This window comes from Temnothorax americanus, unplaced genomic scaffold (assembly GCF_048541705.1).
Source record: "Temnothorax americanus isolate GAGA-0224 unplaced genomic scaffold, ASM4854170v1 Scaffold58, whole genome shotgun sequence".
Taxonomy (NCBI): Eukaryota; Metazoa; Arthropoda; class Insecta; order Hymenoptera; family Formicidae; genus Temnothorax; species Temnothorax americanus.
In genome coordinates this window covers 511,832-539,681 of record NW_027509730.1, presented here as the reverse complement: position 1 = coordinate 539,681, position 27,850 = coordinate 511,832, and the positions used below count along the sequence as shown (strand labels likewise).

Here is a 27,850-nt window from a genome sequence, read left to right as displayed (position 1 = left end):
TTTTCCATAGATTTTCATTTTTCAATAGATAAAATATTGATAATATAAACTAATGAATTAACTTTTATCGTACATAAAAATAAAGTTTTTATCAATCTTTTAGTTACATATGTATTTGTTGTTTGCCAATATTAATATAAGTGGTTTACTTAAATCATTTCATCATTAAATTATGAAAATAAATCATTTAAAAATCATTATTTATTATCAAAATGATATAAAAGATATTAGGATTTAAATGTATCCTCTACTTGGAATTGGTTAATAACAAAATCGTTTGGATATAAGTGAATGGATAAATAACAGAGTTCAATAATGAATCACATCGATATTACATAAAAAGGCATTTAATTTATGATAAAATAGCAGATTAAACATAGAATTGCAAAGATAAATATAATGGTGTAGATAATATGTGTAGTATATATATATATATATATATATATATATATATATATATCTGACTATCTGAATCTAAATGCTGTCATAAAACTCCTCTAAAGAATCTTAAAGTTTGATTGACCTCGTTACATTAACAGTGAACACTTAAAAGGCACAATCAATGTCAACAGTACAAAAGTATCAAAATTAAATGACAGATATTTCACTTTTCTTTCATAAAAAAACTACTATTACATACGCATTTTGTGAACTTTAATGATCATTTTGTAATACAATTCTCCAGTCACTTTTCTCTTCGGTCAAAGCTGTATTAAAATTGATTATTTTATATATCTGCATAAATGCACCTCATAGAGGTAGAAGTTTTTAAACAAGTGACTTAATTAATTATACAATCAGTCTCTAATTACACAGTCTACCATGTTGAACATAAAAATTTATTTTATTTTTACACCATGGCTTGATATTTTAGATGTGCGAGTAACGGCGAGTAGTGTTAAATGCTACTGCAAAATAAGTCACTGATCATTTTTTATTTTCATTAAAATCTATCTTGGTTTTATGCTGTGACTTATGCTAGGATTTATACTTAAAACCAAAATTTTTATTTTGTTTGCACGCAAAATGCGATTTTTTTGCGTAACAAAATCTGATATATAACATGTACAACAAAGAAAAATAATTATTAATGTGTATTACAACTGTTATAAAATTCACTCACACGTTCGAGATATCAAACTGTTATTCTATAAAATGCTGTGATAAAAATAACTATATAAAATAAAACATAGCGATATATTAAAACTATGTAAAACATATATATGTATATATAAACAAATTGCTTACAAATTACAAGTTTTCGTTACTTTACAGTGTTATGACTACTTTGGTATATCTGAACTTTATTCATCATATCAATATTCAAAATATGTAAAAGATTCAATTGAATCTTATTTGTACATTTCTATAATTTTTAGTAATTTTTAAAGAGTGCTGAAAGCATTCATTAAAGGTTATAAATAAATAATGCAAAAGACAACTAAGAATGCAATTATTTTATTTCAACATGAATGTAATTACATTGTTTGCACAATCAGAAAAACAAAACAAATAATCTTTATAAAATATGTATCGTTGATGTTTTCAGTCTCCCAAAATGTATTAACGCAATTTATGTTTCAGCACTCTAAAGACAAGTAATTTTGCAAGTAATCTTGCATGCGTTTTCATAATTTTGTGCTATTATAAATATTATAAATTTTGATTAACTCAAATTGTATATGAATATTTTACATATTACATACACGAATATATTACATAATAATATAAACTAGAGAGAGTAATAAAATGTATTGCTATTAAAATTTTTTTTAATAATTTCATAGAAAACAGGTATAATATGTGACGGAATATATATATATATATATATATATATATATATATATATAAAATATTTAATATATATAAATATATTAGAATAAATTATATATATATATATATATATATTGTAATAAACAGCAAAAATTAAAAGCGTCAATTCACTGTAAAGTGTCAGAAAACTTTCATTTTTATATAAATACAGTTCTCTTACGCTTAGCTTTCAATTATAGGAGTTGAACCTTCCATAACATAAGCTACACATTGTTTTATGTTTGTTATAGCAAGATGCAGCACTTTGTTTCCTTATTACGTTCACCCCCATCTCCTTGGTTTTCCTGTGCCTTACGAGCAGCTATTGCTCTCATTAAATCAAAGAACACCTGCAACGTGGAGTAAATATGTTTTTATTATTTATTCCACTGTATAAACTAATTTTTTTAAACTTGCATATTGATTAAAAATTAAAATATTACTATTAATTAATTAAACATTAATATTAAAAAAAAAGAATAAAAATAATATAATATTACTATTAAATTAATATGCAAATAATATTATTTATAAAAGTTTGCTCATCATATAAAGTAATCTTTATCTTCTCCTGTTAAAACATTTTTTGTTTTATTCATAACATTAAGGTTCATTCATATTTCTTTATTTCCAATATTTCATTGAAGTACACTGACGGACGATTCATTTCCTGAGGTAAGGAGGGAACATAGAGGTGCCATTGGTATACTCCCATGTTCCCTTCTTACCTCTGGAAACGAATTGTTGTGTCTAGTATATGAATTATATATTTATAAAACCTGTTACTTTAAAAAAAAAACTGTAAAAATATTAAAAATATAATATTAAACTCAATTAGGCAATAAGAGTCAAGCATAGATTATTTTCGCTAAAATTTTAATAAAATGTCAATCACTTTTCGAATGTCAATTACAATACGTACGTTTCAACCCTTTTTGGGGTCATCCTCAGCGCGTTGCCTACACATTACATAAAGCTAAATCTAAATCTAGGGCCTTCTTTTTCCGTAAACTATTAGCGAATCGGTTTTTAATTGACATTCAAATAGTGATTGACATTTTATTAAAATTTTAGCGAAAATAAAATCTACGCTTGGCTCTTATTGCCTAATTGAGTTTAATATTTCATACACATTGAGCCTTTAGATATATTAAAAATATAAGTTGCATGTAATCAAACTAAGACAATATAATTTATGTAATCAAAAGAGAATATTTTTTTATTGCAAGCCACAATAATATATTTCAATTAGGAGTAAAATATTTAATGTTTTTCTCTTTTTATAACTACTGATTATTTATAATACAAAAAATATAACTAACTTGTATAATATATAACACAGAACATTGACACGTTTATTAAAAAAAAAAAAAGATAAAAAGAAAAAGCATACATGCTTTGCATAAGCTGTGATAAGCTTTACAGATAAGTGTATCGTTTCATATTTATTTGGCGAATATTTGTAAATTCATTAAATAAATAAAATTTAAATATTTCAAATATCAATAAATGTAAAGCATAATTAAAATATAGATAGGCAATAAAACATATCTTTCTTTCAAATAATTAACATCTATTAATATTTTCTAAAAGATGATCATGTAATACAATTTTAACCATATATTTTCATTGCATATCTGCATCATTGTGATCATTATTGAGTATCAGAAATTGCATTAGTGAAATACACTCTATTGACATTCCCTATATATTTCACACTGATATAAACTGAAATTGCCAAGACAGAAAATGCACAGTTCTATCATCTTCTCAAAACATAAAATAAAATATGGTGCAAGAAAAAAAACGGCAAACCTATAGAATAATGCACTTCTTTTTCTTCCTCTTGGTACGGTCTTTACCTCGACCATTGCTTGCTGACTTATCTTCAATTTTACGTGACCTTATTTCACGCATCAAGTCGAAAAATACCTGCAAATGTGCAATGGATGCTGTCTCAAAGCTTTAAGGCATATAAAAAATGTGCGTTACAAAATAAACGTTATATTTTTCATATTTTTAAGAGAAGAAAACGAGAATTGTGCGCATATATAAGCAATAGCACAATACATGGTGATATAAATGGACATAGACTGCAGAATTAAGCTTATTTAAAAATGCATATTTCGTGCAATCAATTCATTATGCGTCACATTACATTGAGGGTGAAAGTAAAAGCAACAAGAAATATATGTGAATACATCTACTATTTTCAATAATTTAACTACATTGGTATATACGTATATATGTTTGATGTATAAAGTGTTCTGCAGTGAAACATCTAATTTATATTACTACTAATAAATAAAGCCTAAGAACAAAAAAGTTTCCACAAATTCCTCATTTCACTAAAAACAAAATGGAGAAAAACTTAGAATGGAAAAGTAATATCAGTTACATTTTTTAATGAAGATAATATTAATATAAGAAAAAAATTATATATATATATATATATATAAACTATTTATATATTTATTATAATTTTATATATGGCTTGTTAATAAAAATTAAATAAAAATTATACATAATCAGGATTTTACCTTGTCTACATTTTCTTTTGTTTTAGCGCTTGTCTCCACATAAGGAACACCCCATTGTTGGGATCTTGCTTGAGCTTCGGCTAGACTAACCTTCCTTTTTTCTTGCAAATCACTTTTATTTCCCACTAATAAAAATGGAATGTTCTCATCATTTTTTACCCTGAGAATTTGTTCTCTATAGAAAAAAAAACAGTTTTTTTCTATTCATATGGAATGATCAATAATATATTATGAAATTGTTATTTATTAAAATGTCCCAGTAACTTTTTGTGTCGCAAAAGAGTGCTTGATTTTTTTCAAACTTTACTGACCTAAATTCCTGCGTAGCTTGGAAGCTATCATCTTCTGTTATCGAAAATACACAAAGAAATCCTTCCCCACTACGAAAGTAATTGTCTCGAATCGCTGCATAATCCTCTTGTCCCGCAGTATCCAAGATATCTATTTGTACCTCTTCTCCGTCTAATACAACTTTTTTTCTGTAGGAATCCGCTTTTGTAGGTTCATAATCTTCAACAAACTGATTTTAACATCATGATTAAATTTATGAGAAATCAATATCTTTCTAACGTAATAAGACTTAAAAATAAAACTGTCCTAAAGTACAGTGACTCACGAAACTGATCAAATCATATCACTGCTTGTTACGAATTTCTTTTAAAAATTCATAAACAAAGATATCTGTAGCATAATCATAGATAATATTTGTTTGCTCATATGTTATATTTATATTGAAAGTCGTTTTCGTCGATTACCTTTTTTAAATTTAATTAATTATAGATAATTGTTGTGTAGTACATTTAATCAGTTTCGTGAGTCACTGTATGATGTTTATCAGAAGAGTAAACAGAAATTTGAAGGATGAAAATTACATGTTTTTTGCTAAATTAACAAAAAATAAGTAAGAGCGCTATTTATAATCAAAATCTTTTTTTATTTTTAAATTATGTTGTTTTTTATTTTACCTCGTCGTACATGAATTGTAACGTTAGAGCAGACTTTCCAACACCTCCACTTCCAACCATTATGACCTTATGCATTGCTTGAGTGGCTCCTGGCTTCCTCGACATTTTTTAGATAATTACCTTCAATTAAGATAAAGTGGTCACTAAATGCCGGTTATATCTTAAAAGTGTACAGTGATAGAATTTTGCGTCTGCAATATTTAAGACTTTTCAAACATAGATGTACTTGTAACATTATTTATTCATATTATTTGCATTATTTTTTTATAAATCTTTTTTCAGGGATATATATATATATCTGTACCTTAGTACCTCTGAGAATCCTATCTCCAGGTTTTGTCAAAATGGAGATAAAACTTTTTCCAGTATACGAGGAGCTATAAATTGTATAATGATAAAAGATCTTATGTCCATTATTACTAGTTCCTAAGATACAATGTTTAGAAAAAGTCATATTAAGAATTTTCATAGTGCCTTAATTTTGATCAGATACAGCTTATCATTGGCAGTTGTACTATTAAATATGTCAGTTAAATTTTACTTTTCAATAAATCAAGTGGCTACTTTCATTTTATATCTAAAGAAATATACACCCTTTTCCTATTTAAAACTTCAAACCCTGTTTTCTCTAAATTCATAATAATGGAGATCTAGATTCTTTATATATAAGGTACATATATCTATATTACATATATATTCCTATTATATGATAACAATAAGTGAATAACAACGCGCATATACATCTGCATCTCTTCAAAATAGAAGTCTCTCTGATGGTTATCTTAATTAAAGCGAAGCAGAAACAACAATGGCAGGATGTGAGAATTGTGTTGTCGGTGTGAGAAATCTAAGACTAGGATAAAGAGGGAATATAGTTTTATATGCGTGTCTCTCAAGTAATAATATATTTTCTATACCACACAATATATGGCGTATTCTCTATATTTGAAACAGATAATTTAGAATATTAGAATATTGTTAAAAATATGAAACTTCTAGCATTTGTCTGTATCTTGTCAATGTTCATCGATGGATAAATGATTCCAAATGCATTTATAGTTCCTATAGCACAAAACAATAACGAGACATCAATGACACAATCAAAATAAGGAATTTAATGACAGTTTTCAATATTATAGCAAATAATGTTGCACAGAAAAACATAATATTTCAGATACGCTGCTGTCCAAGTGGCGAGGTCAAACCAGAAAAAAAGAACAGGAAACTTTACCAATCAAATTAAATCGTATACATATACAACGATACAACACCCACCGCTCAACACACATGTCATCTACTATTCGAGATTCGTCGAGATTCGATTTTCGCCCACGTGAAAAGAGAAGATCGAACGGGAAATAGAAGAGACACACGTGAGAAACGAAAGAGACGCACTTCGTGGACGTGCGCGATTGTACGCTCTTGCACTGTGGCCGCGCGCTTTAATTCGCTCGCTTCCTTTCTTATCTCAGCCGCGCTCCGATATACACGGGGAGCAAACGTTTATAAATAATTTGCCGACGAGACACGTAAAGGGAAATCGCGGCGGATCGGATCGCCTCGCCGCGCCGCGCCCGACACCCGAGTCTCCGTTCCGTCGCGATTATCGAGCGGCACCGGCCTCGGGGCGAGACACCGCGGAGGTTGTCGCGGAGCGTAACATGAGTAAACCGAGTAAGGCGGTGCCGCGCTACCGGAGGGACGGACGAGCGAATACCGCGAAGCCGGACGGGTCGGGAATACGTCGCGGCGACGACGTTTCGCGCGAAGCGAAATCGAAGCCAAGCCGCGCCGGGCCGCGCCGCGCCGCGCCGCGCTCGTGCGTATCGCGCGATAACGAAAGAATGCTGCCCACCCGATAAATACCTCTGAAATATTCGCGCAAATTCGGGATTGCCTCTGATGGCTCCGTGGACGTTCCCCGTGGACTCTTTCGCGGCCGTGTAAAACACTGTGACACGCACACACACGCGCGTTGCGTTGGTTTACTTTCACGCAATTGGATAGTTGCGACGGTTAAGTACCGGTGGCGCCACCATCGCCGCTGATTTTCTCGTGAGCGCGAAGTGCGGGAAAAAGTAAAGTAGATAATAGTCGGCATGAGGCAATAGTCACACGTCCGACGTCCGAGTCAAATATAATAGGTAGTATTATTATATTAACATATTATTACTGATATGTTCATTAGTCGAATACTTTTTGAATGTAGACTAGTGTAGATGAGCGCACCATTTCTAGGGGCGCATAATGGAATAATACAGAGCATGAGATAATGCAAAAAAGAAATACAATTAAATAACGATTGCAATTTCTGGCACAAGTATGTGTAACCTAATATTCCAATTATTAAATATTTGTGGACATTCTTTTCTTATTTTTATCTGTATAAATGATTTTTATAAAAAAAAACTTAATTTATTATTTCAATCTGCATATTTTATAAAAATATGAATCTAATGATTATTACATTTTTATAAACTTGAAGATTAAGATAATAAATTAAGTTTAGGCTCGTATTTTTAAAACAAAGTAGAAAAGTTGTGGGACAGTAAAGGAGCAAAATAGAATATATTATCGCATAAAAAACATGATTTATTATCATCTACAGATTTGACGGAATGTTTCGAACTGCACATAGTCTTCGTCATGTCAATAAATAAAATATAATAGCAAAGGAATTACACATTGAATAAATGTAATATAATAAACAATAATGTAATAAACAATGTACTTGAAAAAATATTTTGTACTTAAAATATTTCATTTACAATTTCAAAATGTGCATTAATCCTATAGTGTTTTCTTCATTATTTATGTTTTCAATATTTTACTTAAACATGTATAATTAACGTATATTTTACTTAAATATATAATATAACATATTTTTTTGTATTATACAGATTTTATATTCGCACTCGAACTTACATAAGGTTACGAAAAATTAATAAAGAAATCGTGCAAAATAATATTCTAAAAAAAAGCAAAAAAATTATAAATTAAGCAATTAAGGAAAATGTAGAAATATATAAAATAAAATAACATGGTCTGAAAAAATGCGTTCCTTTATTTATATAATTGTTTTAATATATCACTCCTCTACACTCTTACACTTTCTTTTGTATTATAAATTAGACATCACTATAACTTTAGAACGGTATTCGCGGTATTCAAGTCCAATCTTAAATTTTAAATTATAGAAAGATTCACCTGAAGACGCTGCAAGGGCTTATTACCACTAGACAATTAGATATCACAATCGCGCGCGCTATTTAGCTTTAATATATTATACTATTACACTATTATACTATTAACGCTTAATACATAAAACTGTCAAGATATACGATGACAGATGCTCACGAAGTCAAAGCAATGAGAGAACCAATCAGTATCGCGGAAAAATATTAACAATAAAATCTCTATGGCTTTTTTTAGCAGTAGGTAGCATCTTATAAGCTGGCCACACACACTTTCCGTAGAACGTAACAGTAGGATTTCGACCAATCGCGTTGCTCAATTCGAAAACGTACGGCCGTACGTTCCCGAATCGAGTAACACGATTGGTCGAAATCATACTGTTACGTTCTACGGAAAGTGTGTGTGGCCAGCTTAATAATAAACTTAAAACGATTTTAAATATGTGTGTAAGATCGTGTCAGGAATATTGTTCTTGCAGTTTGCAGTACAAGTAATGATCATTTCTGGTATACTTCCTCATTAATGGTTTTTCAATTCATCCTTATTCCATATTTAATCTTCCTTTTACTACTAAGTATTAGAAATTGTTCTTTTATCATCAGTTTATTATGTATTACATATTATTAATTTATAAATGTTTGTATTAACCTTTAGAGGGCGGGAAAAGGATTTGAAGACTTTTTTTTTTTTTTTACTAAGATAAAGATAAAGATAAAGAATTTTACTTTGTATACCCCAAGGGGCCTTAAAGGGCGTTTTGAAGGGACGTACCCAACCCTAACCTCCAATTCATCCACTACCTTACTGTTTCCTCTTTTGGACCAACGGTTTAACGTCTCTTCCGAAAGACGGAGCCCAGTTTTCTCCGCATCTTGCACGGAGGGGCGCGGTTTTTTCGGAAAAAAACTTTTCCATGTTACATGGCTCTAGTGGACTCGAACCTGGTTCCTCAGATTACGAGTCTGGCGCTCTACCACTAGACCACACCGCCGCCCTTTTTTTTTTTTTTTTTTTTTTTTTTTTTTACTATTTTACCCTTATTCAACACACAAATTTTGCTCGAAAACATCAAATAACCTGTGTTTTTTGGGTGGTCGATATTTCGACCACCCCCGGCCTCTAAAGGTTAAATTTACAAATTTTTTAATTTTGTTTGCGTACATTTTTGTCACAGACCTGACTAACCCTGAGACTGCATTCCCATGGAGAGAGAAATAGCGGAACGGAATTAAAACGGAATTCCTTTGATTGGCTAATATCCCATCTTGAAAGCCCCCACTTGGAGATTAGCCAATCAGAGCGATTCCGTTTTAGTTCCGTTCCGTTATTTCTCTCTCCATGGGGATGCTGCCTTAGGCCCACTCATGATGGAAGAATACTAGGTGTAACATTGCGCATAATGGCGGCTGAATACAAGAAGAGCCAATAAGAAATTAGCCCCGAAATTGGCGTGAAATTCAAACACGATATTAATGAAAATATGTAATACAGTTAATACAAATACAAATAAATTAATATGTGGAAGAGTAAAATACAAGAAACTTGGAAACTAATAAAAACTTGTGTTATAAGTAAAAAATGATAATTATAAATGATTATCTACGTTAATTAATATTATTCTATTACATATTATATTATTTATGTACTATTTTATGCACTATCTTATTACACTATAATACTATATTATGTCTTTCATAAATTGCGTTCCAATATACACTACCAGTACCTTAGCCTGGGATGCACATGGTAATGATTCCCACACTACCCTCGTCCCTCGCCCAAGGGATGAGGGTGTCTTTGGAAGATTTCCCCATGTAAGAAAAAAAAGTATGAAAGGTAAGTATGAAAAGTAAGTATATAAGGTAAAATAAGTATGAAAGGTAAGTATGCAATAAATTGCAAGGTAAGTATAAAAAGCAAGTACGAAAGGTAAGGTAAGTATATATATGTTCCGGATGCATAATAACTGTTCCCGGGCGCCCCCCATAACAGTGCAGCGAAAGACACCGTGAGGTTTTAGTCGGTAGGCCATGCATGCAGTATCGTGGGCGATGTGCATGCATGGAATCCGACACTCCCCCCCGTTCCTCTGGCCGGAGGGCGGGAGGGGGTCTTTCCCTTTGGGGCTACTGGGTAAATTGGGCTCTAAGCCTGGGATCCCAGTAGTAGAAGATTTCCTCACGTTAAAAAAAAAAGGTAAAGTAAGTATGAAAGGTATGTAAGATAAGTATGAAAGGTAAGTATGAAAAATAAGTACGTAAGATAAGGTAAGTATGAAAGGTAAGTATGTAAGATAAGTATGCAAGGTAAGTATGAAAGGTAAGTATAGATAAGGTGTATAAACTAAGACAAATTACAGCATGTATGGTTTCTGTTTATTTATTATCAATATTTATTAATGTCTTGATTTTCTTTATTACATAATTTATATAACTTTCTGTTTTTTTTCTTCATCAAATTGTTTTGTGTTATATCTTTATTCACTTTTCTTAACCTGATGTATGTTCTAGTACGCACTAGACAGGCAATAACTTGTTTGGGAAACTTATTATTAGTTTTTGTACATATGATATCTGTTAATGTGTCAAAAATTTTTGGCTGCTTATTAAAGAAATTGCCATGAAATTTATGAAATTCGTGCTCCATTATATTAGCTGCTTCTTGGAAGCTTGTAGAGGGATATATGCAATTTCCTCGTGAAAACATGCAAAGCCAATCATTAGGTTGTGGATTCGGAAGGTCTTTGGTAGGGATTCCTAATTCACTAAAGTCGTTTCTATATCTATGTGCAACATATCCAGCAATGTACAATAGTGCATTTCTTTCAATAATATCAGTAGCTATTATTCGCTCAAAATCGTCGACCAACTTCATTTCTTGAGGACTAGGCTCATAAGTACTTAAATTTAACACTAGAAAGATGAAAAATGTATGTGAAGTAACAAATAATCGTTATGTAATATTAACAACAGTATACTCTTTATGTAATATTAAAAACAGTATACTGCTCGTTGATTCCTCACTAAGAAAAACAAAAATGTTTACTTTCTCTTGTATATTTTTTTCCATTTTTGTAATGATAGGATCATTTTGCGTTGTATTTGTTTGTAATTCTTTTACTTGTATGTTTAGCTGTTGATTTATTTTCGTTAATTCTTTATTTTCGTTAAGAAGTTCCTTATTTCTTTTTTCGGAATCCATTAGAAGTTCCAATAACGTATTTGTGACAACAGTTTCGTCATTACCAACTTCTTGGTTTCTAAAAAACAAAATAGTATATTATTTAGTATATTATATTGTCATTACAATAGTACACAAATATTGATACTAAATAAGCATAACTTAAACGCATACATACATGTTTCGTTTTATTGCATAATTGTGGCCTTTCTTTTTGTCTTGCACATTTATTTTACAAGCTTTCTCTTCCCTTTTTCCTTTTTCTTCTGTTTTATTTCTTTCAAAAGTCTCTTGTACTTCTATTTCATTTGGAATACATGTTGGACTAACTACTTCTTCTTCTTCTCTTTCTTCTTCTTCTTCTCTTTTACTTGTTTCACGAGATTCTTTTTCTTTTCTTTCATTACATTTCAGAAGATCGGAGTATGTTGGTATTCTGAAGTTTTGTCTGTAAATAAATAATATAAGTTTAAATATTTTTTATGTACACACAGTAATAAGCATGTATACAGGGTGTATTTTAGAAATAGGTGGTCAAACTCTAAGAGCACGTTCTATTCATCGTAAGAATGAAAAAAGATCATATAAATATAGGTTCAAAAGCCCGAATCTAGAAAAATATTGCATACGATTATTTCATGAATGTTACTCTAAAATTCATAAAATATCGTAAGTATGAAAAGTAAGTACGTAAGGTAAGGTAATTATAAAAGGTAAGTATGTAAGATAAGTATGAAAGGTAAATATGCAAGGTAAGTATAAAAGGTAAGTATGCAAGGTAAGTATAAAAAGTAATTATGTAAGGTAAGGTAAATATGAAAGGTAAGTATGCAAAGTAAGTATAAAAGGTAAGTATGCAAGGTAAAGTATGAAAAGTAAATATGTAAGATAAGGTAAGTATGCAAGGTAAATATGAAAAGTAACAATGTTACAATATTTACAAAAATTTGTAAATACATATTTATAAAAAGAAAAGAAAACTCACAATACTTTAATTCTCTTGCTTGTGATTGCCATATCACTGTTGGACATTTTTCTTTTTCTCGTTTTTTCCAAAGTTAACATTTTTGTAGGAATGGAACCTACTTTTAACCGCCGCAGTTGTTTTGGTGGTGCTTTTATTGAGTCTGTCCATTTTGTTATAAAACAATCGTCATCAAAATGAAGACTGCATATTCTTGCTACAATAATACAAATAAAATAAAAAATATCTAATACTGATATAATTTATAATATTATACTATAGGTCATTTTGTTATATTTTACTATATAAAAAATATATATATCAACTTACCAGAATCAATTTTTATACTCTCTTCGCTCCTTTGACAAGCATTTATCCATGCCTGACGAATGTTTTCTTCGTTTGGGAATCTATAAAAGATTATTCCTTTCTTCTCTGCATAATATGTCCGACTTTTGCAATTTATTATGCAGCATGAAGGCATTGTGTCTGCAAACGAAAACAAATATGAAGTACACTCATAAAAAGCTGATACACTATTTACAATTGCTTAATTTTTATCATTTTTACAAGCTATAGGTATTTTTGTGGTTTATTCATTTAATTCAGTGATATTCACACACAACTTACCTTACACATTGGTCTTGCTCCTGCTTTAAATAGTAGCGGTTTTGCGTTTGACAGTGTGGCGGTCGGATTATCGTGCGATTATATGTATTCACGAAGGACCCAAGAACGAAGGCGAGAAGAGAACGACGTCAGGATCACGCGCGATGTGAACAAGAGAGATCACGTGTTCACGACGTGTTTGTCGTTGATTCACGTTCCGAGTATTTAATAAACTTATCGAAATTGCGATAGGAATCTCGTGAAAACGAGGTTACCTCTGATAAAACTTTCTCTGCCACAGCGGATTGTTGTCGTCGATCACGGCCTAACAGCTACAACCACGTGAACCACGATAACACATTCGGTAACGTCGACGACGTCGACGACAACGAGCGCACTAAGGCTCTAAGCGTACCTGGTACATACACGCGCGGCAACGGCGATCATGGGTTCCACTAACCTAACTTGTAGCGGTGGCCATATTGGTTTTTCAAGTTTGGGGCTAATTTCTGATTGGTTCAAGAGCGGCCATTACTTTGAACGACTGCGCATCCACGGGAATGTTACACCTGGTATTCTTCCATCATGGGCCCACTATTTTCGAATCGTGAATCCGGCACGGATAAAAATAACATAACCTGCAGAGTAATCTCCGTATGCGTATATTTCGTTGAAATTTTTCAGTGCAATTTTATGATGATTTAATAAGAATAATTATTTCAGCGGTAGGAATTCAAATTTCTTTTCATCTGAGTACCGGTATCGTAATATGATATCGTCGAATACCGATGCTGAGAAAGAAACTGAAGATCCTGTCGAGCAGATGCTGAAGAAAACCGGTTGCATAGAATTGCACTATCAAGTTCAAGTACGTATATTTACAAACAATTACTATGTTTACGCGAGCGTTACTTCTGTAGTAACTTACGATATATCACTCGTTTACGCGGAGTAAATTGTCGCAAGTTACTACAAAATCCCGTTTACGCCACGGCCTGATTTACGCCGAAGTTATAACATCGATATTATAAGTACTGACGTTAAATACCAAATACCGTGTAAACGCTTTTTTACGACAAAGTTATTACATCATGTAATAACTTTGTTATTACATCATTTAATTGGAGCTTAATTGATTATAATTTTAAAAGAATAATAAAAAACTAAATTAACTTTATGTTTAACTTTACAAGTTAAACAAGTTGTAAGTCAATTGATTGTTGTAAAATAAATGGTCTCTGAATTATATTAGCGTTTTTAATTTTATCTAATTAATAATTGATTATATTTTCAGGAATGCATAGCCGAGCATCAAGATTGGAGAAAGTGTCAGAATGAAGTGAAAAAGTTTAAAGAGTGCATGGCTAAGCATACAGAGCAACAAAGATCGAGACGTCAGTAATAATTATTTGTTTGTTAAAGATTGTAAAAAAAGATGTGGTTGATAAGTAAATATATCAGATCCTTCTTATCTCCTGCTTGGAATGGAGAGAAATGTAAAATGGTTCTAGTGGTTCGGTCAGATTTAAGTATGGGAAAAGGTAAGACTGCTGCGCAGTGTGCTCACGCTGCTCTAGAATGCTGTCGTCAGATCATCAAAAACGAAAAGAGAAAGCCAATGTTTGAGTATTGGTTACGAATTGGACAACCTAAAGTTGTTGTTCAAATATCAAGCGAAGAGAAACTATTAACCTTAGCAGATAAAGCTCAACGCGCTGGTTTAACTACCGCCATAATAAAGGATGCTGGTAGAACTCAGTTGCAGCCTGGTACAGTTACAGTTGTTGGAATAGGACCTGGCGCGAATGAAGTTATCGATAGCCTTACATCAAGATTAAGATTATTATAATTATATGTATTGTATATAAATTTATATGACTTAAAAGTAATATTTGTTATTAAAAAATCAAGTTTTTTTTTAAATATCAAAATACATCAGTCAATGCAGGATGAACAAAATTCCATAACAATATTTAAAAATAACATTATGAAAGGAGTGATAATTTTCTAATAAAGTTTTAGGAAAAAATTTGTCTTTGTATAAAATGAAAATTTCAAAATTATTAAAATAGATATCCTTTTAAGACATTACAAGTTCCTTAATTATATATACCATATAGCACTATATATAGTATATATAATACATATAATGTATAGAGAGAATATACAAAATAAAATTGATTATTAACTGAAATTTAAATTGCATTTCTTAATTAAATGTTACTCTTGTTACTGAAGAGATTTATAAATGGTAGATGTACAAAAAAATGTCAAGTTAAGTATATAAAACAATTATTATTATCAAGTTGTATGATACATTATATATATATATATATATATATATATATATATATATATATATTCTGGCAAAAAGATTAATTAAATATTTTTCCTCCATGGGGCTGGATCGTAATGACGTGATATAACAATTTTATTATACTAAAATATTTGCTATAATACTACTTCCCTCATTTATCTACAAAAAGCATCTTAAAACATGTTTGAAGACACGCATACTTTGGAAATAAATTATATACATATATATTAAACATACTAAATTCACAGAATAATTTGTATAACATGTCTAAATGTGCTCTTCAAAAAAGTATGCTTAAAATTATAAATATAACTCGAACATAGATAATAACCACAAAGAAATAAAAAATAAATTATTAAAATAAATATAGTGAATGTTAGAAATATAAATTTATCATAAAAATTTTACCGATCCCATAACATGTACATATATATGCCGAGCATTAAAATATTCTCAAGAGAATATATACACACAATCATATCATAAGTTATTACAAGTTTGAGCAATAATAGTATGACAGGAAAACACGCTTACAGCTAGCGTAAACTCGCATATCAGATCGTGTTTCAATCTTCGTATATAAAGTATATTTATTTAACAATGTGCAACTAACATGTAAACTTACTTGAATAAAATCGGAAGAATGTTATATTGGTGCTCTTTCACTTTCTGTGTTTGTGTATGTGATCATTATTTATAATATATGTTGCCTATATGTAATAACAAACTGATGACAATTTAAGATTATATACTTAAAAAAATTGAATTTTTTATAAAATTAAGAACAAGAATAGATATGAAAATATTCTCCTGCAAAACATATCAAAAATACTATTTTTTTTTTTTTTTTAATCAACTTCTTTGCCCAATTTGTAAATATTCCCTTAGCGGCACTGTTAAAAGAGCTATCAATTAATGTATTCTTTTTAACTTCGAATACTGTGTACTTTTCTCTACTCAACTTTCAATTTCTTTAAAATTCGATTAAAATTAACATAAAAAAGTTTTATTTTTTATCGCTAATTGCTCAAAAGCTATTGGCGTCTTGATATGAATTGATTAAAGAATCTATAGTTAAAAGAATGTCTGGTAATTTTGGAACATCGTATTTCTTGCTATAAGACTGCTATTAATAAATCAGTCACATACGTAACTTTTAAACCACTCTGCTTGAAACAAATTGTGTGTTACGAAAGTTATATGTAAGTATTTTATTTCCACCATTCTTATTCAAGCGCACATTTACTACGTTTACGCGAGCGTTACTTCTGTAGTAACTTACGATATATTACTCGTTTACGCGGAGTAAATTATCGTAAGTTACTACAGAAGTAACGCTCGCGTAAACGTAGTAATTGTAATATTCTTGGTATGGAATAGACATGGAATAATTACAAGATGTAATGACGAATTAAACGCGATAGCATCAAAAAAGTATACTTTGTTCTGAGATTTTCTTTACATTTACACAATCGAGGTTTTAAGAATCTTTTCTTTTTATAAAACCAAGATGTATAAAATGATTAGAAATGAGCAAAAATTAATATTATTTTAAATTCAAGATGTATGAATATGATATGAGTAAATAAAATGGCAGTTTGGAAAATAAATTTTAGAAATTGTATATTATTTTGTATACATAAATTTTTATCTTAGCGCATAACCATACGAGTCGACTAATCGTCTAAATTAGTAATGTGTAAGAATGCACCAATATTATTAAGATGCATATCGTTCTTCAAATGGATAAAATTTAAAACCTTAACTTTGTAGATATAAAATTACTGATAATTATGAATCTATACATCAAATAGAAAATTATATTTGTTCATATAGCATACTCATACCATACTCATTTACTTCCGTTGTATCGTCTATTGATTTCATATCACATAACCAAATTTGACAATTGATATATCTCTCTAATTATAGGATGTGCACAATTTTTCAGTTCAGTAGCACATATTAGAGTATTATTCATTCTATTAGATTGACCATTTGGCAAATGTACATCACATCACTTGTAATTAAAAATGTCATCAATTCAATATTATTACTTCCAATGGACGAGTATTAAGTAATTATTTTACCGAGTTCTGGCGGCTCTACATAATTATTTAATACATGCGGCGCTTCGTTGAATTCATCGAGTTCATCACCATTATCCGCACCTTGCGCGAGTAAAAAATATTGTTCACTTCTGGTGGGCCATAATAAATGAGCCATTACACAATAAGCGAAACAGTCCGCCGAGTACGTTATACCTATAAATTGGTGAAATGCGAAATACAGGTAAAAAATTAATTTCAACATTTTTACAAACTTCACTTACCTAACAACAGCTTAAACCTCCATAGTGCGCTTATTTGAAGCGCTATAAGTGCTATAATGGGTAAATATATGAACCAAACTAATGACGATGCACCAAAATGAAGAAGAAAGTTCAATTTTTGAGTATTATGCTCGTATGTCATGGTGTTTCGAAGTTCATATAGAAACCATACCATTATGGCACTTCGGAATAACAATATAAACCATCCTGGCCAAGTTTGATATTCATCTATGTCTTCGATAATGTCAACTTCTGTCTGAAAATAAATTGTAGGACGTTAGTAAAATAATTTACGCTTGCTGCAAACTGACGCGTGTGCAATTAATAGAGAAAGTATACATAGTTACCATATTCCACACATATAATAAGATGTGTACAACTCCGTAACAAAACCATGTAGCAAACACCAGTGGCTTCCATGTTAATTCCATTCTCGTTACTGCCCATCCTTTGGCAAGTAGGAGCAATAATAACATAAAGGACGTCTAGAAATGTATAAAAATAATTTAATATCAAAATTGTGTGCCGATAACACCAAACAGTCGCTACCTAACGCTTAAGTTTCTAGATAGTTCTAGATCGTAAAGCCATATTTTGGAAACTTAAAAGGATTAAAAGATATGGCAATATTATATAGAGAATGTGTTGGATTGCTTGAATTTAATAATTTACAGTTTAATAAAGCGTCCAATATTTACGAAAAGATGTTTTCCTTACCCGTGACAGAATATCAAAAATATCACCTGCAACTTCTAATTGCTCGTATCCTACTCCGTCTAGTGCAAATTTCAACACGTGTATCAAGATTAAGCATACTGCCACGAATTCTAATAATAAACTAGCAGTGAACAATCTTGTTACAGGATGCTTTTGCAATCTCACTGCATACAACTGCAGCGGCACCAGGATGATGTAACACACGAAAAACAGCAAGTACAGTTCGATGGTATTCTGTCTGTCGTACGAGAACTGATAAGTCAAGCTGTTTAGGCCACTGACGTTCGGATTGCCGTTCACCAGCCAGATGTCGTACTCCAACTCGTCGTGCCTGCTATAATACTCCCACTGGCAGGTCGTCTTGTTCCTGTAGCACGCCACCAAGCTCATGTACCAAAATCGCGGCTGCCAGAAGTCCTGTATAACGTACGTAAACTGATGTCCCTTCACGATATTCCACACCGAGTCCTCGTCCGGGCATAACTTGTCGCGAGGACACGGGACTCGCCTTCAAAGTACAAAGTTAACGTTAGTTGGGACCTGAGCAAGATGACTGACTTATAATTTTGAGACAATGTTTTCTGCTTTGAACCTTTGTTTTTAGTAAGGGCCTGAGCGGAATGGCCGACTTATAATTTCAAAACAATATTTTATACTTTAAATCTTTGTTTTTAGTAACACAATATACCGTCTTGTGTATCAAGTCTTAAACTTGAGTACGAAATGTCGACATTTCTAAAGATTTGAGACAAAGGCCAGTACTGTGCGTTACTAAAGACAACGTCTTAAAGCATAAAACATTGTCTTAAAGTTACAAACTCAGCTATTCCGCTCAGCCCCTTATGAAATATCGGGTGGTGCGCAAAGGCAAAGGCAAAGGCAAAAATAAGAAATACCTCAAGAAGTCCTGGCCCTCCTCGTTGCAGTCCGGATCGTAGGAGCTCTTCTTCAGCGTGTTGAACATGTAGGCGCACGCGGCGCTCTTGTCCGCGAGCGTCCGATTACCGTAGTACTCGAGGAAGTGGCCGCGGTCGAGTATCGCCAGGGTGATCGGCACGTCGAATTCCGTCCGCGCGGTCACGTTGCCGAATATGTATCCGTACGAATCCTTCTGCCGGTGGCGGTCGGTTTTCTGGAAGCCGAACTTGACGAGGAACCGGAAGAACTCGCGCGTGTCGAACGTGCCGGTGATGTGCGTGGAGCGGGCGTACTCCGGGCGCAGCGACAGGCAGAGCAGCGCGGCGCAGAGGACGCGCACCAGCCGCCGACCGGCGGCGGTCATTTTTCAGGGCGCGCGTACGCAGCCGATCCTCCCGTCCGTCGTAGATACGCGACGCGTACTCGCGGCCCGCGTCCGTCAGGAGCCGTCGGCCACCCTCAGCATCTTCCGCCGCGAGATCCCACGCAGCTGTTGCCGCACGGCACGCGTCGCAGACGCTTCCCCGCGCCACTCATCGAGACGCGACGACACTGGCACTGGCACTCCCCCGGGGGCATCTCCGTTCCGACATTATTGTCGTCGTCGTTGTCGTTGTCGAGTCGTCGCCGCTGGCGATGTAAGTACGCCGTATGAGCCGTATCCACGAGAGATAACCGTCGGTTCGGACCTGGGACGCGGAAAGAGAGAGAAAGGGAGTAATTGATGACACACGACACACGCCGCGTGTGTACTCTCCCTCGACACTTTGAACTCGCCTTTGCCTATCGATTTTCCCCACCCAAACAGACCGTCTGCTCCGAAGAGAAACTGCCGCTTCCCGACATCGTCCGGTTGAAACTTTCCTTGGCGCGTGTAATTTTTTTTTTTTTTTTGCGGTTACGCAGGAAAACTGGAAAACAAACAGAAGGTTTTTGTTCCGGAGCTCATGCAAATTCGAGCTACTTTTTGACACGAGAATCTGTTTTTCTCCCCGGAGACTCGGTAGCTTTTGCCAGCAGCTAAAAATACGACGCTGAAGGACGCAACGAGCATGAATTCACCGCGTGTGATATTTGATCTAAATAAATTGCGAATCGCTAATTTACTATTGTATGTACTTATAAATATTAATAAGAATGACCGAAGCATAGCGTTGTCTGCTGGCTCTCGTTTGTGACTTTGTAACAACCAAAATCGTTGTGCAACATTACAAACAGTATCCATTTTTACGCAAGAATGCAAATACATTGCTCCCGAAATAAGAATGATTTCATATTTGGACTTCTTATCGATATTCCACTTGTTAATTTACAAATGTATTAAAGCCGCTTCGAAATGTTCGTTCGCGCCATCTTGCGGCGAGACACGCTGTCGTAGACGTCGTAATAGTGTCGGCAGTTTTGGCGCTTGACGCGCTTTGTAGTCAACACCAGCGAGTCCCGCATATACTACGTTTACGCGCGAGCGTTACTTACGATTACGTAAACGTATTACGCGAGCGTTACTTCTGTAGTAACTTACGATAATTCCTTCGCGTAAACGGGATTTTGTAGTAACTTACGATAATTTACTCCGCGTAAACGGGTAAATTATCGTAAGTTACTACAGAAGTAACGCTCGCGTAAACGTAGTAATACACAACAGTCTACATGTCAATCTAAAGGTGCTTTTTCATGCTGACGCTCGACGCTCATTTTCAGCGGCAAGAAGGTCGCATGACCACACGTGACGCCGGCGTCAATTGAAATTCATGAAAAGGAAAACAGCGTCAAAATTTCGGCGTCTTCGCGCTGCTTTGGCTTTGACGCTTGAAGCTGAGAAAATCCAGCTCTTATTTGCTGCTTGCCGCTAGCGTCAGATCGAAATCACGTGATCTCGCGATACGCTGAAACGCGATACGAGCATCCCATGAATTCGCACCTTAAACTCTTTGTTAGATTGACATGGTAGACTGTGCGTCTTGCGATTCGCGTTCTGCGTCTTATGTCTTATGTAGATAGGCCTGGGTGCGTTTGGGAAGACGCTATTAGTGCTATTTGCTTATTTTATCCTTGTTTTACACCTGATGAGCGATAAAGATAGAATGATGCAATAGCGCGCTTCCCGAACGCAGCCTACATGACCGAGCCATGCAACGCAAAAGCGCGCCAAAATTATACGTTACTCCCATAAAAGCGCGCCAACTTGGGGCGTCGTTCCGCCTGGCGTTCACACGCCCTTAGAATCATTTCATTTACATCCTTGTATTCCTTGTTTAGCAAATGTTGAAGGATGAATGACGCTAACGAGCATCGTGAGTACTCAGTGGAAGTTCTCGTGTAAAATAGGCCTGTTTATTTTAGCTCAACTTGTACAGTTCGTCTTCATTTTTTCTCTCCGAGTCTAATGTGAAAAGAAAGAGAAAAGATGAACTGTGCAAGAAGTTCAGCTAAAACTAAACTTATAAGTCTGATGCAAAAATGTATCCCGTGTATATGAGCTTACAGAATCCACGTATGAATAAAAGGATTATTCGAAACTACTTTCAAACCATAATAAATTAAAAATATACAAATACAAAATTGCAAACACGCAAGATATTCCTTCGCAAGAGAACTTTTGGCCCTGAAAAGGGCCGATTTTGAATAGAAGCAGTTTTTAGGCACGTTCCCCACGAATTCTGCGGGCCAATTGGATGTCCTTGGGCATGATGGTGACCCTCTTGGCGTGAATCGCGCATAGGTTGGTGTCCTCGAACAGGCCGACGAGGTAGGCCTCGCTCGCCTCCTGCAGAGCCATAACGGCCGAGCTCTGGAAGCGGAGATCGGTCTTGAAGTCCTGAGCGATTTCACGAACGAGCCGCTGGAACGGAAGCTTGCGGATCAGAAGCTCGGTGCTCTTCTGGTAGCGACGGATCTCACGAAGAGCGACGGTTCCAGGACGATAACGATGCGGCTTCTTGACACCACCGGTTGCGGGCGCGCTTTTACGGGCTGCCTTCGTCGCCAACTGCTTACGCGGGGCCTTGCCTCCGGTAGACTTACGAGCGGTCTGCTTGGTTCTTGCCATCTCGAGCGAATTCAAGTGCTGTCCGTACGATACGATGATCTATAGCGGTATGGTTTCTCTGTCCCACATGCCGCGTTTATATAGCGTAGCCGGCCCCGCACGCGAGACGCTGATTGGTTAGCGCGACGGCGGTGGGGATACGAGCGACGGAGGACTGGACGGCGAGGGTGGGGGTACGTAGCGACGGAGCTGCAGCCGCTGCAGGGCTGCGTTCGTTCGGGTTCGGAAACTTCACTCGGGTTCACAGCTCACATTTCACACGATGCACACCAGCGTCGTTTTGTCCTTGTTCAATTTTTAATACCTAAGTAACAGATAGAACAATGCTAGTGTGCACTCGGACCCGAGTGAAATTTCCGAACAGCGTTAGATCGTGGCACCGATGAGTTGGGACTCCCCCCTCCCCCCTCCCGGTCCCCCCATTCGACGCACATGCCACTATACAGACGTAGAATGAAATAAGTATCAGGAATTGAAAACTTAACTTACCGAACTGCCAAAAGTCGCTAGAATGAGATTCGTGAATCGTGCGACTTCGGACAGCGAAGCCGTATTATGGAATTGTTCGTAATGAATTCCGATCGCAGAACTGTTTAGTTATTTCCTAGATTTCTATTGTGTTTTCTAGAAAAAAAAACAGAATAAATCCGATCGGAATTGTTTAGGTATTTCCTAGATTTCCATTGTGTTTTCTAGAGAAAACTGAACAATTCCGATCAAAGTCCATTCCGAAAAGTTCCATAACACAGGTGTTCTATTTCCTTCGCCCCTTTCACGTGATTCGGCCGGCTTTCTTTCTTTTCTATCCAGGGGAATGTATTCAAGAGATTTCATTGGAATCCACAAAAAAATTGATGCTTTTTAGATGCTGCTTTTTTACGACTGCTTACGTCTATGACTCTTGCGCAAGTAGGCGAAGTGGGGAGACACAGCATCTAAGATTTCAGTTACTCTTAAATCAGTGTAAGTCAAGACTCGGTTCTTCGATAACGTTGAGACGAACCGGGATTTCAATTCTCGACAATTTTCCAATTGTTTTACTCGTATTCAACCACAAAAGCAGATTCTCTACACAAACACAATTTCTCAAGAAATATTACGAAGGAACTTTGCTCCGCGCGGCATCGCTTGATTATACTTTGATATTTCTATCGATTGATATATGCCGTTTCTTCACGGTCAGTTTGCTATTTTCATTTGATAATGCCATGTCACACGATAATGATAATGAATGCGTGATGTTGATAGTGACGTTAGTCTACAGCGAGTACATGAGTCGTACACAAATCACCGATCTGTGCACAGTAGATCACAGTTTACTTAGTGCAGATAGATACGTTATTGCGCTTCGCTGATTAGATTCCTACGAATATCCGTATCCGGTATACCTGCTTTTCTCATTTCTCGAGGAATACGCGTACCAATTATGTATTCGTCTACACTCTTCACCACGCCCGTTTTACGCCGCGCGCAGCAGAAGCTGACCGCAACGCGACAGTTATATTTACACGCGTCGCGTCTTCATCACTGTACAGCTCCGCTGACCCAACTTACGGACGACGAGCTCATGACGAAGGAGATGGTCGCTAAATTGGCCAAGCAAGAGATCGCGCCGCTCGTACGTAAGATGGAGAAGGAAGGGAGAATAGACGATAGCGTGTTTCGGAAGCTCTTCGAGAACGGTCTGATGGGTATCGAAATACCGACGGAATACGGCGGAACGGGAAGCAACTTCATGTGCACGATCCTGGCCGTCGAGGAGCTTGCCAAGGTCGACTCGGCGGTGACCGTGCCCGTCGACATCCAGAACACCTTGACAAATTCGTTGATCCTCAAGCTCGGGTCCGAGGAGCAGAAGCGCAAGTACCTGCCCAGACTGGCCCGGGATTGCGTGAGCAGCTTCTGCCTGACGGAACCCGGCTCGGGCTCGGACGCCTTCGCCCTGAAGACCGTGGCGAGGAAGGAGGGCGACGCGTACGTGGTCAACGGCACGAAGATGTGGATATCGAATTCGGACGTGGCGCGGATCTTCGTGCTTTTCGCCAACGCGGATCCGGCCGCCGGCCATCGCGGCATCACGACCTTTCTCGTGGACCGCGACACGCCCGGTCTGACGGTGGACAGACCCGAGGACAAGATGGGCATCCGAGCGTCGGGCACTTGCGTGGTGCGCTTCGACAACGTCCGGATACCGGAGGGCAATCTGCTGGGCGAGTTCGGGCACGGGTACAAGTACGCGGCTGGGTTTCTGAACGAGGGTAGAATCGGCATCGGCGCACAGATGATCGGCATTGCGCAGGGATGCTTGGACGCGACCGTACCGTACACGTTGGAGAGAAAACAATTCGGGAAAGATATTTTCTCCTTTCAGAGCCTGCAGCATCAGATAGCTCAGGCGGCGACGGAATTGGAATGCGCCAGATTGCTCGTTTACAACGCGGCGAGGTTGGTGGAGGCTAAAAGGGACGTTATGAAGGAAGCGGCTATGGCGAAGCTTTTCGCGTCCGAGACAGCGTGTCGTATCACCTCCAAGTGCATAGATTTTATGGGCGGCGTTGGCTTCACGACTGATTTTCCTCAAGAGAAATATTACAGGGACGTAAAAATCGGTACCATTTACGAGGGTACAAGCAATATGCAATTGTCGACGATCGCGAAATGTATTCGAAAGCAATATTCTTAAATGGCAACAAACGCAATTGCTCCTAAAATTACGATTTATTAGGTTATCATCTTTTCTATGCTTTTCAGAGAATGTAACATGTATATATAATTAAAACGTGTATACATAATTAAAAATATATTTTCATACTTTTATAAATTAAGTAAGCAAGAAATAAGATTGTACATTTTTATATATTTTTTTATATAATTATTTAACTAATCTATAATATATTATATGTATACGTGTATGTATGTGCACGTGCAAGTTACTGAACATTTTTTTTCAAACTAAGCAATAGATTAAATATCCAATATAACATAATAAGTTGAAAAGGGAAAATATAAAATCTAGCAATATAGATTATATTAATAGCAAATATTTTATTAATAGTCCGTTATATTTTTATAAATATTGAGAAAAGCCGAAAAACATGTTTAATAACCTTCGTATTGTTTATTCATTTTGAACCTATTACAAAATTTACTAACGTCTAATTAAAAAAAAAAACTATTTTTTATCCTCAATATTTCTTGACTTTATTTCTGTATTTTATTTCTAAATTTTAGATTTTTTGGAAATCTCTCTCTCTCTCTCTCTCTCTCTTTCTCTCCCCTCCTCTCCTCTCTCTTTTCTCTCTTTCTCACTCAAATACTCCTCCTCTCTGCCTCTATCTTTTTTTCTCTCTAAACCGATAAATAATCAGCGCATAGTTTGTTGAGTGGAAAAACTATATAAATTTACACACAATATCATTAAACTACAAAAGTACAAAGATCCAACCCGACCAAAGATGGTACTTCTCTATTTACTTGTGAGAAAATTATGTATACTAATTTCATGCGTGACATTTAAATGACTACAAATTGACTTTAAATTATGACAGTAAGAGAGAAGTATTGTTATTATTATATAACACAATTTATATACGTTAGTTATATAGTTTACAGTTTCTCTCTCTATGCAAAAGCTAATACTTTGAGAATACTTTGAGAATATTGAGGACTGCCTACATAATATATATAACGACATATTTTCGATTACTTACTTTATTACAAAAGTAATTTGTCATGGATTATTTTACTAATTATTGTTTTTATGAATTAATTTTATCTCCCACATTTTGTAAATCAATATAAATTAGAACGTGCGTTAAAAATCGCATCGTGCTACGTAATTACATAAATGTAATATTAATTTTGTTCGTGTATCAATATATCAATACGCAGTTACTTGAACTGTAACGCGCAATACCTGAATTCACTAGTCGAAAGAACTTTCTGCAAAAAACTATTAATAGAAAATATATCTTTTTATACACAATCCAGTTTTTTATTCTCCTCCTGCTCCTAGATATCCCAAATATATCTAATGTAAATGTTGAACTATAATCTTATCTACATCAATATTACATGTACATTTTATATACTATTAACTATAGTACGGAATATGGCGCTACGTCAATACTTGATTTTATTTAGTTTTATCAGTTTATGAATTATGAAACAATACTCCAACAGATATTCTAGAAAGATCTAACAAGTCGGAATTAAGAAGAATGGCACGAATACAATGAGAAATTCATTATACTTTTATGCGTGGGAACTTTTTTTTTTTACATCATTAAATATGTAAATTTGTTTCTGGACGATCTATTCATAATTTCATTTGCAAAATCCATCACCCACAGATGTAAACAGTTAAAAATTTTTATTATATTTTTATAATTACTAGATCATCCTGTCGGTACAAGTGTTCCACACATGTACGCAAGATGATATTAAGTCTTCTGCGCGTTAGCGAATATTACGAGCAAACGTATTTGGAGAAAAAATACATCTTATTTATTAAATAATAAAATTTCAATATTTTTAATAACTTCGATATGTTACTACCGCTATTGACGCTACTAATTTGCACTAACAGTAAATTAACAAAGCCTGTTACATGTGACCTTATCGACACGATAAAAAGGCGAGTTACTCCGGAATTTCTGATTATCGTATTTTAAAAACGCGTAAATTAAATTTCTATTACCATCTTGTTGACAAACATTGTCATTGAGAGAAAAAACCGATTAACCGGGATACATTATTGAATCGATTTTTTTTCTACGTTCTCGTGATAGAAAGCGTCACGTGCGGCTGTATGGGATAAAGTACGCGGTAACCGCTCGTCAGCCTGGCAAACGAGTATCCGGGGATTAATTTTCTGGAAGATTCATACGGCAAGTTTGCCGTAAATTTCTTAGACGGACGATGATGAAAATGAAAAAAATTGTGAGATCCATCGATTTGCATTATATACCATTAAGCCGAGAAGCAACAAGGCCATTTTGTGCGTCGCGCACCTTACGACCCGCGCGTATCCCGAGAGGCCGCGAATGAAGCATCTTATTTTCGGGATGCGGGTCGATAGCGGGGGGAAATAATTGCACGATTACCCGGGGCCGTTCCGTCGGCACATCTTTCCCGTGGGGCACCATCGAAAATCTCCGGGGAAAAGTCTAGTTTTTATGTTTTTCCATGAGCTACGCTATCGGGGCGAAAATACGTGAGCGAGGAAATTCCGTCGTGGACGCGCGCGGACG

At 34.9% G+C, this 27,850-nt stretch overlaps 7 protein-coding genes across 18 annotated transcripts; 3 read left to right on the top strand and 4 right to left on the bottom strand.

Annotated features, from left to right (window-relative positions):
• Positions 1 to 425: 425 nt before the first annotated feature.
• Rala (Ras-like protein A) lies at positions 426 to 7,343 on the bottom strand. 9 transcript variants are annotated; one of them, XM_077419672.1, is made up of 7 exons: positions 7,184 to 7,343; positions 5,622 to 5,694; positions 5,318 to 5,437; positions 4,664 to 4,872; positions 4,353 to 4,527; positions 3,628 to 3,744; positions 426 to 2,162 (listed from the first exon to the last, which is right to left on the bottom strand). In XM_077419672.1, exons 3-6 carry the CDS (start codon positions 5,420 to 5,422, stop codon positions 3,628 to 3,630), a joined length of 606 nt encoding a protein of 201 aa, XP_077275798.1. In that variant the 5' UTR covers positions 5,423 to 5,437; positions 5,622 to 5,694; positions 7,184 to 7,343; the 3' UTR covers positions 426 to 2,162. The 9 variants fall into 9 exon arrangements, with proteins under 9 accessions (XP_077275798.1, XP_077275802.1, XP_077275803.1 ...); XM_077419676.1 differs by having other exon boundaries at positions 5,630 to 5,694; XM_077419677.1 differs by lacking the exon at positions 7,184 to 7,343 and adding an exon at positions 6,593 to 7,160 and having other exon boundaries at positions 5,630 to 5,694.
• Positions 7,344 to 10,875: 3,532 nt separating this feature from the next.
• Positions 10,876 to 13,854, bottom strand: LOC143904771 (uncharacterized). 3 transcript variants are annotated; one of them, XM_077419684.1, is made up of 6 exons: positions 13,681 to 13,854; positions 13,287 to 13,597; positions 12,987 to 13,145; positions 12,678 to 12,873; positions 11,871 to 12,140; positions 10,876 to 11,771 (listed from the first exon to the last, which is right to left on the bottom strand). In XM_077419684.1, the coding sequence occupies exons 3-6, from the start codon at positions 13,138 to 13,140 to the stop codon at positions 11,465 to 11,467; spliced, it is 927 nt and encodes a 308-aa protein (XP_077275810.1). In that variant the 5' UTR covers positions 13,141 to 13,145; positions 13,287 to 13,597; positions 13,681 to 13,854; the 3' UTR covers positions 10,876 to 11,464. The 3 variants fall into 3 exon arrangements, with proteins under 3 accessions (XP_077275810.1, XP_077275812.1, XP_077275809.1); XM_077419686.1 differs by having other exon boundaries at positions 10,876 to 11,424; positions 11,558 to 11,771; positions 13,287 to 13,853; XM_077419683.1 differs by having other exon boundaries at positions 13,287 to 13,854.
• LOC143904774 (uncharacterized) lies at positions 13,855 to 14,741 on the top strand. Of its 2 annotated transcripts, none has more exons than XM_077419689.1 (3): positions 13,855 to 13,919; positions 13,989 to 14,133; positions 14,560 to 14,741. In XM_077419689.1, the coding sequence occupies exons 2-3, from the start codon at positions 14,035 to 14,037 to the stop codon at positions 14,665 to 14,667; spliced, it is 207 nt and encodes a 68-aa protein (XP_077275815.1). In that variant the 5' UTR covers positions 13,855 to 13,919; positions 13,989 to 14,034; the 3' UTR covers positions 14,668 to 14,741. The 2 variants fall into 2 exon arrangements, with proteins under 2 accessions (XP_077275815.1, XP_077275816.1); XM_077419690.1 differs by having other exon boundaries at positions 13,861 to 13,910.
• On the top strand, positions 14,701 to 15,196 carry LOC143904772 (peptidyl-tRNA hydrolase 2, mitochondrial). Its single transcript, XM_077419687.1, has one exon. It carries the CDS (start codon positions 14,701 to 14,703, stop codon positions 15,112 to 15,114), a length of 414 nt encoding a protein of 137 aa, XP_077275813.1. The 3' UTR covers positions 15,115 to 15,196.
• Positions 15,197 to 15,678: 482 nt separating this feature from the next.
• LOC143904770 (transmembrane protein 145) lies at positions 15,679 to 20,704 on the bottom strand. Its single transcript, XM_077419682.1, has 6 exons — positions 20,327 to 20,704; positions 19,528 to 20,238; positions 18,632 to 19,139; positions 18,262 to 18,399; positions 17,915 to 18,170; positions 15,679 to 17,846 (listed from the first exon to the last, which is right to left on the bottom strand). Exons 2-6 carry the CDS (start codon positions 19,911 to 19,913, stop codon positions 17,656 to 17,658), a joined length of 1,479 nt encoding a protein of 492 aa, XP_077275808.1. The 5' UTR covers positions 19,914 to 20,238; positions 20,327 to 20,704; the 3' UTR covers positions 15,679 to 17,655.
• Positions 20,705 to 21,936: 1,232 nt separating this feature from the next.
• On the bottom strand, positions 21,937 to 23,084 carry LOC143904773 (histone H3). Its single transcript, XM_077419688.1, has one exon. It carries the CDS (start codon positions 22,596 to 22,598, stop codon positions 22,188 to 22,190), a length of 411 nt encoding a protein of 136 aa, XP_077275814.1. The 5' UTR covers positions 22,599 to 23,084; the 3' UTR covers positions 21,937 to 22,187.
• Positions 23,085 to 23,564: 480 nt separating this feature from the next.
• LOC143904790 (short/branched chain specific acyl-CoA dehydrogenase, mitochondrial-like) lies at positions 23,565 to 26,583 on the top strand. The gene has a single exon (XM_077419724.1). It carries the CDS (start codon positions 24,025 to 24,027, stop codon positions 25,279 to 25,281), a length of 1,257 nt encoding a protein of 418 aa, XP_077275850.1. The 5' UTR covers positions 23,565 to 24,024; the 3' UTR covers positions 25,282 to 26,583.
• Positions 26,584 to 27,850: the final 1,267 nt, after the last annotated feature.

Excerpts from the sequence above, each read along its gene's own strand:
- LOC143904774 (XM_077419689.1), top strand. The coding sequence starts at position 14,035 with ATGATATCGTCGAATACCGATGCTGAGAAAGAAACTGAAGATCCTGTC. Across the intron at positions 14,134-14,559 it reads AATTGCACTATCAAGTTCAA|GAATGCATAGCCGAGCATCA; the intron begins GTACGTATATTT and ends TTATATTTTCAG.
- LOC143904790 (XM_077419724.1), top strand. The coding sequence starts at position 24,025 with ATGTATTCGTCTACACTCTTCACCACGCCCGTTTTACGCCGCGCGCAG.
- Rala (XM_077419672.1), bottom strand. The coding sequence starts at position 5,422 with ATGTCGAGGAAGCCAGGAGCCACTCAAGCAATGCATAAGGTCATAATG. Across the intron at positions 4,873-5,317 it reads TACAATTCATGTACGACGAG|TTTGTTGAAGATTATGAACC; the intron begins GTAAAATAAAAA and ends TGTTAAAATCAG. Across the intron at positions 4,528-4,663 it reads CAAGCTACGCAGGAATTTAG|AGAACAAATTCTCAGGGTAA; the intron begins GTCAGTAAAGTT and ends TTTTTTCTATAG.
- LOC143904771 (XM_077419683.1), bottom strand. The coding sequence starts at position 13,140 with ATGCCTTCATGCTGCATAATAAATTGCAAAAGTCGGACATATTATGCA. Across the intron at positions 12,874-12,986 it reads GAGTATAAAAATTGATTCTG|CAAGAATATGCAGTCTTCAT; the intron begins GTAAGTTGATAT and ends GTATTATTGTAG. Across the intron at positions 11,772-11,870 it reads TATGCAATAAAACGAAACAT|AAACCAAGAAGTTGGTAATG; the intron begins GTATGTATGCGT and ends TTTGTTTTTTAG.
- LOC143904772 (XM_077419687.1), top strand. The coding sequence starts at position 14,701 with ATGTGGTTGATAAGTAAATATATCAGATCCTTCTTATCTCCTGCTTGG.
- LOC143904773 (XM_077419688.1), bottom strand. The coding sequence starts at position 22,598 with ATGGCAAGAACCAAGCAGACCGCTCGTAAGTCTACCGGAGGCAAGGCC.
- LOC143904770 (XM_077419682.1), bottom strand. The coding sequence starts at position 19,913 with ATGACCGCCGCCGGTCGGCGGCTGGTGCGCGTCCTCTGCGCCGCGCTG. Across the intron at positions 19,140-19,527 it reads GAGGGCCAGGACTTCTTGAG|GCGAGTCCCGTGTCCTCGCG; the intron begins GTATTTCTTATT and ends TGTACTTTGAAG. Across the intron at positions 17,847-17,914 it reads GAGGTTTAAGCTGTTGTTAG|GTATAACGTACTCGGCGGAC; the intron begins GTAAGTGAAGTT and ends ACCAATTTATAG.